The sequence below is a fragment of the Lolium perenne genome, chromosome 3 (genome assembly GCF_019359855.2).
Source record: "Lolium perenne isolate Kyuss_39 chromosome 3, Kyuss_2.0, whole genome shotgun sequence".
Classification (NCBI taxonomy): Eukaryota; Viridiplantae; Streptophyta; class Magnoliopsida; order Poales; family Poaceae; genus Lolium; species Lolium perenne.
This window is the reverse complement of record NC_067246.2, coordinates 312,448,537-312,455,920: the sequence shown is the minus strand read 5'-3', so window position 1 is coordinate 312,455,920 and position 7,384 is coordinate 312,448,537. Positions and strand designations below refer to the sequence as shown.

The following is a 7,384-nucleotide window of genomic DNA, read 5'->3' as shown; positions in this document are numbered from 1 at the left end:
GCTGAATAATCTCATGTGTTCGGCTCAGGCAGAAGCAATGGCGCTGTTAAGAGGGTTACAGTTTCTTGAGCAGATTGGGTGTTCGTTGGCGCATATTGAATCGGATTCTCTGGAATTAATTCAAGCATGCAATGGAGATACTGAAGTGTTTAGTCCCTATACGGCAGTGCTAGCTGATTGTTTTCAAATAGTCAGTACGATGGACTCGGTGGTCTTCCAACATTGTCATCGGAAAGCAAATATGGTGGCTCATAATTTAGCAAAGCATGGATATGAAACTAGTACTAGTTTAATTTGGGATGATAGGCCTCCTGATTTTATTAGAACTGATGTTATTCGTGATGTAACTCTGTTGGAGATTGTACCGAATATTTGAACCCAAAGCAGCAAGTTTCTTACGCACTCTTTTCCTTACTAGGATACCGAAGGAGACTGTAAGGTTTTTAATGAGGCGGCTTGCTTACTTAATATAATTGATGTTTATTTCAAAAAAAAATGCAGTCGGTTCCATCCCTAATTACACGGATCATACAGCCACCTAATTAAGCCGGAGATCATGGGAAACTTGGTATGCGGCATGAGATCGAAGATTCGAAGTCATGAGAGGTACGCTGGGTGCTCATCTTCGTCATCGCAGGCCGTAAGAGCTTTGGAGATGTCATCCATGGTCGGTCTGCTGCTGCTCTCCTCCATGCACGACAAGGAGATCTTCACCATTTCCATGGCCTGCCGAGGGTTGAACTGCCCACTCAGCCTACTATCCACCAACGACCCAATGTCTCCACTCGCTACGACCTGCTTCAGCGCCTGTGCGATCTGCCACATCTCCAGCCGCTCTTCGCCGTCCGCCGTCGTCTGGTCGGAGATCCGGGTCCCAATGACGATCTCCAGCAGCACGACGCCGTAGCTGTAGACATCGACCTTGGCGTCCACGGGCAGGCCGAGTGCCCACTCCGGCGCCATGTATCCCTTTGTCCCCCTCATTTGTGATAGCTGAATGCCGTTGCCGTCGCCCGTGGTATCCCTCCTGGACAGCTTGGCCAGCCCGAAATCGGCGATCTTGGCGTCGAGCTCCCGCGTGAGGAGGATGTTCTCCGGCTTTACATCGCAGTGGATGACCCACTCGAGGCATTCGTGGTGCAGATAGGCCAGGCCCCTGGCCGCGCCCAGCGCGATCCTGAACCGCTCGGTCCACGCCAGCGACCTGCCGATGTCGTTGCCGAAGAGGTGCCGGTCCAGCGACTCGTTCTCGACGTACTCGTACACCAGCATCCTGTGCTTTCCCTCGGAGCAGAACCCCCAGATCCTCACCAGGTTGATGTGGTTGATCCTCCCGAACACCGTCACCTCCGCCCAGAACTCCTCCTCGCCCTGCACCTGCACGTCCGTCAGCTTCTTCACCGCCACCACGGTGCCTTTGTCCAGCACGCCACGGTACACCACGCCGGACCCGCCACGGCCAAGCTCCTCTTTGAAATTCCCTGTCGCGTTCTTGAGCTCCCGGTACGAGAACCTCCTGAACTGGGTCGCCATCACCAACCTGTACCCTGCCTCCATCGAGCTGGGTATGCTCTGATGGCTGGACAGGAACCACCACCCTGCGGCGACGAAGAGAAGCTCGAGAAATCCCAGCACCGCGGCGAAGGAAAGAAAGTAGGTCCACTTTGGGCCGCTGCCGGGTCTCCCGTACGTGTCCGCGTACCCCGGGACGATGGTACGACTAGAACCATTACGCTCGCAGGCGAGGCCCGAGCCGCCGGCGACGGATACCAACGGCAGCGCCGACGCCGAGGCGTTGACTTTGCTCGGCAGCTTGAGGTAGATGCTCCCGTAGAACGACGACGTCCTGTATCCATTAAACAGGTCGCCTTTCGGGTAGCAGTTGCCCAAGCCATTCGTCCTGTAGGAGAAGGCGGTGCAGGCGCACAGCTTGAGGCACAGGTTCATGCAGTCCTCGAACGTGATGGACTGGTTGAACCAGAGGTCGTATCCGTAGAAGTCGGCGTGTGGAACCTCCAGGAACGTGAACTGCTCCGGCACCCCTTGGCTGCAGTTGTTGCCGTTGGCGGCGGGGACGCTGAACGTCGGCTTGCAGCCCTTTCTCCAGTCCCGGCGGTCGGCCATCTCGTACCCCGGCATGCACGAGCATCGGAGGTACGGCTGGTACTCGCAGACGGCGTTCTTCCCGCACAGCCCGTGCACGGAGCACGGCTGGTTCAGCGCCACCCACGTGACCGCCCAGTCACCGGTCGCCTTCAGGAGGCTATAGAGCCGCAAGTTTCCGTCCTGCTCGATCGTTAGCCGTCTCTTGACGCCGGGGGCGCCCAGGTCGGAGGCCTGGAAGTGCAGCCCGTCGCTGGAGAGGAAGGCGCCGGTGTCGTCGAGGACGCCGATTCGTGAGCTGTTGTAGTTTGTCCGGCCGCTCGTGTACACGTCTATTCCCGGGCTCGGCCAGTAAGCGCTCGCGGTATCCGGGCCGTCGTACAGGAGCCGCAGCACGTTGTCGCTGTCATAGCGGAGGGTGAAGTAGGCGGCCGTCAGAATCGTATCCTTGGACAGCACCTGCGACGGGAGCAGGGTGTCCGTCGGCCAATCGAAGCTCTGCCACAGGGCGCGGCCGGTCGACGGGTCCGTGATGGCGAGGTTGCCGGTGTCGTTGAGGGAGACGGTGAGGTGCTGCTTGTTGCCTCCCGTCTTGGTGTCCCAGACAATGGTCCCGTTGGCGTCGGCGAGGACCAGCTTGCCGTCGCCGCTGAACGAGATCCTGGAGAGCCGTCCGTTCACAGGGGCGCCGGGGTTGGCCGTCCAGACGGCGGTTCTGTTTTTGCTGGCGGTGAACCAAATGGAGAAGTAGAAGGCGTTGTCGCCGGCTTGGAGAAAGCCGCACGAGAAGGTAGCGTCCGGCGACACCAGGAAAGACCTCGCGTTATCTTCCACCGACAGGGATGACCCGGTACTCAGCGTGTGATCTCTTGATGATGCACATACACAGGAGTGCAGCAGAAAGAGGGCTAAACTGGCGAATTTAGCCATCATGAATGTTGAGACAACGGTGGTCGGCATGGGAAGAAATGAAGCATGGTATAGCATTGATACATGTACGTACTAGTATTTGTATTGTACTACATGTTAGTTCAGCCAGATTACTGGTCTTCTTTCTTTGAACATCACTGTTGCTGCGGAAATTATTGGATCTAAAACAATGCATAAAAAGGACCATATCTGTTAAAACTAAAGTGCCATGTCACCCTCTAGACAGCAACAAAAAATTCTATGCAATGATGGGCCGCTTAACCTGGCTGTAAGCTTTTTTTTTTTCTCCAACCGTTGTCTTTCCCTTTCCTCCCAGCATCACCCACACGAGCCACAGAATACTCCGCCCAGGACACACCTCTAAGTCGATCCTGCCTGAAACTCAGGCAACTAAAGATTAACCATTAACCTGCCGGCTACATCAGGGTGTCTCTCCCCGGCCACAGGTATATTATCCTCCGGCTACATCAGGGTGTCTCTCCCCAGCCACAGGTAATTCTCCGACGGCTCACCATGGTTCGGCGTCTATTGAAGCAGCGGGATGTCCCCACTCACCAGTCACCAGGCGTAGAATTTACTATATTGTACTACATGTTAGTTAAGCCAGATTACTGGTTTTCTTTCTTCTAACACTATTCGTTAGCCCACCCGTTGCTGGGGAAATTTCTGCAGAAAAAAGGATCAAGCATATCGACAAGCTTCCGGATTGTGGATTTTAGCCAACGGACTCTCATTATTAACTGACAAACTTCAGTTGCACACCTAAAGAAATATTACTAAGACAACTTGCAAGAAATTTTCTTTGGCCTCGTACTGATGAAGTCTCCATTAATCTGTTCTATTATCATTCTCGTCTGACGTCGTCCTCAATTGAAAACAAAAAGAGGCCTATCAACGTGAGAAAATATATTCACACGTATGTTTGCATGCGTAAGCATAACATGAATACAAAATTGTACCTTCGTTTAGAAAATTTGAACAAATCTGCAAGGCATATTCACTATGATCCCCAATGCAGGCAATGTGTAACCAATACCTGGCATAAAACTGATCTGAAATAAGTGGACCGAGAGTGTATATGAAGTTAACAATTCCAAGGAGAGTTGGGAGGGGCGGTTGCCAGTCCATATTTTTTTTAATAAAGGGAATATATTAACATCGCAAAGATACTAAATACATTCAGCCTCTGTAACAACATGATGTTTGAGCGGTATTATAGGTGCACACAACCAAAAAAAAGTTATAATAAAATAAAAATCTCGCTATAGTGATGTATTCCTTGTAGCAGCAGAACTACCATCACCAAGACAACACCAGAAGTTCAGCTACTCTAAAAGCAACACCTCCAACAAGGGAATAGTGCACAAGTGTTGTTGTCATCGATCCATCAAAGATCTTAAATTTTCATCCTAGAGAATGTCCTCGCTCACAAAACAATGCCTACAACAAGCCCATTGTCAGTCACAACCAATTAAGGTCAGAGCTTAGATTTTCACCCTGAAAGGTAAGATTTTGGACTTCTCCTGTGCCGACGACCCCACTTACAATGCCGCTCCTCCAAGTCATAAATCACCAAGCCAATTCCTCGTCACCACACCGGAGCCACCATTACTAGCCCTCAGATACCGACTTCAATGATATTCTCCATCGGCTGACTTCACCATAGAACGAGAAGCGTGCTTCATGATGGTAGCAGCCAACAAAGCTTCCCGGCGCTCCCTCTGAAACCAAACGGCCAGAGAAAAACACTGATGCACACAACCAAATCCTACCCGGTTCAGCAATCTCCACGCATGAATTGCCCAAAGGAGTTTGCCATGGAGCCTTCCGAGATACGACAATCTAGCCATATCAATCGGGACTCACAACCGGCAGATCTTATCTTGGTGTGAGTTTGAACGCTAGCTAGGAAAAAAACCATTAAGTGGGCCAACCCATTCTGGTCCTGATTGAGCCCAAGGTTGGCCCCAGATTGGGCCCATGCGATAGTGGCACATGGAGGCAGGAACATACCTTAACCCGTAGGAGCGCTGCCGTCTAAAGTTCCACGATGCCAGCGACGCACCACCGCACGCGCCCACCTCTGTCTCCTCCGCACTTCCCTATCGTGTGCCGGTAGGGCACAATCAAGACTTGGTTTGCTAGGGTTTGTGGGGAGCCTCCAAAGCCGCCATCACGCGGGCGTCGCGGGAGGGAAATTTTCTTCTTGCCGGTATGTATAGTTGCATTGATAGTTGTTCTTGTTTACACAACGTGGATGATAGATATGATTGGTAGTCATCCACATATTTGGTGAATACCTCCTTGCAGACGTTTTGGTTGATAGATATGAGAACCGTGGAATAATGAGGTTAGCCGCAAAGATATCAATAGATATATTATAACGGAGGATATAATATTTTAAAGGCCATAATGGTCGTAACTACCACTACCGAAAAATGCTTCTTTGTTGAGGTTTGGTTTTTGCCGAGTGTCAAATTTCGTTCTACTCAGAAAAGACAGCCTTTGCTGAGTGTTTATTAAAATACACTCGGGAAAGAATTCATGCAAGGTAAAGACAAAAAATACACTCCGCAAAGATTGCCTTTCCCAAGTGCCAAAATTCGACACTGAAAATTTGGTTTTTGCTGAGTGCTAAAATTTGACACTCGGCAAGCCCTACGACACATGGCCATTGCCCTCCATTTGACGGTATCCTTGACGGCATCACCCTTTGCCAAGTACCAACTAACGGACACTCAACAAATAAATTTCTTTGCCTAGTGTTCTCATATTAACACATGACAAAGACCATCTTTGTCATGTGTCATTTTGTGGCACTCGGCAAAGACTATTTTGGCCTAGTGTCAAAACTTCACACTAGGCAAGGACAATAGGTTTCGAGGCTTATTTTCCCCTCCCACTCATGCGGCATCGCACGGAACCAATGTCATATCTATGGTAAAAAAGCAAATTGTGGACCTAAAAATGATATTTGCAAAAACAATCTAGAAAAAAAAAGTATACGTTTAGTTCAAATCTGGTATGCTTCTAGCAAATCGCCACGGCATAGTACAAAATATCATGAATTCCTAGAAAGCTAGCGTGTGCATCCGGTATGTGAACCGTACTGTGAAAATGTTCTCCTATTTTTGTGCATAGATTCCGTACCATTGCAGATTGCACTTCTTGTAGCTACTTGGTAAAATAAAACCTTTCGGCACCACCAAAATCAAAAATAGGTTTTTCCCCTCCCAACAGTCACGATTGTGCGCGATATGAGATTGTTCCGAAAAAACTATGACATGCTTCAGATCACGACCTAACTTAGCTAAAAGCCATATAGTCTCATAGGAGGTAGCTTATTTTGTGAAGGTTTTTTTTTTGGAATAACTGCCTTATTTTGAGTTTGTATTTTTTTTCCTTGCAACTAAGTCGCCTTAAATGATGCCTTGCAAAGGTTCTTCATTTTTTGGAATTTTTAATGAATTGTGCTCAAATCGGGACACGTCAGGATGACTCTTTTTTGTAAGAACGGGCACTAAGAGGCACACCGGAGGGAACCACGTGAAACCGACATCGTATATGTGATAAAACAACACGTTGTTGACCTAAAAATATTTTTCACAAAAAATATGTAACAAGTGAAAGTATATACACTTAGTTCAAATTTGGTCCTCTTCCAGCGAAATCGGCAAGACACCGTATAAAATAACATGAATTCCTAGAAATCTAAAAAATTGCCAGCCAACATGCATAAGTTATGTGAACCGTAGTACAAAAGTGGTGCTATTTTTTAGCATAGGTTTCATACCATTGCAGATTTCCCTTCTTATAGCTATTTCACACAAAAAAAACAAGTTTTTGCATGAAATTGAAAAATTGGGGTTTTTCATGGCTAGGAAAGGAAAACTCATAAAAATAACATAGTGCTTCCCCTCCCAAGGCTCACACCCGTGAGAAATATGAGATCGTCCGAGCAAACTATGCATTCTTCAGGTCACAACCTTGATCATTTGTCCTACGAGCCATAGAACCTTATAGGAGATGGCTCATATTGTGAAGGTTTTTTCGGAATAATTCTCGTATTCGAAGTTTATATTTTTTTTTCCTCGCAACTAGGTTACCGAAAATGACGTCTCACGAAGGTTCTCCATTTTTCTGTTTTTTAGTGAATTATGCTCAAATTGGTACCCGCTGGAATAACACTTTGCCAGACCATGGGCTGCGAGGCACACCAGAGGGAACCGCACGAAACTAACATTGTATTTGTGATAAAACAACACGTCGTGAACCTAAAAATGATTTTTTTGCAAAATATTGGAACAAACGAAAGATGGTGCTTAGTTCAAATCTGCTTCTAGAAAAATTG

General features: G+C 48.3%; 1 protein-coding gene across 1 annotated transcript; it reads right to left on the bottom strand.

Moving 5' to 3' along the window:
- Positions 1 to 464: 464 nt before the first annotated feature.
- Positions 465 to 3,164, bottom strand: LOC127345464 (putative receptor protein kinase ZmPK1). Its single transcript, XM_051371944.2, has one exon. It carries the CDS (start codon positions 3,088 to 3,090, stop codon positions 598 to 600), a length of 2,493 nt encoding a protein of 830 aa, XP_051227904.1. The 5' UTR covers positions 3,091 to 3,164; the 3' UTR covers positions 465 to 597.
- Positions 3,165 to 7,384: the final 4,220 nt, after the last annotated feature.

Coding starts and splice junctions, on each gene's coding strand:
- LOC127345464 (XM_051371944.2), bottom strand. CDS start 3,090: ATGCTATACCATGCTTCATTTCTTCCCATGCCGACCACCGTTGTCTCA.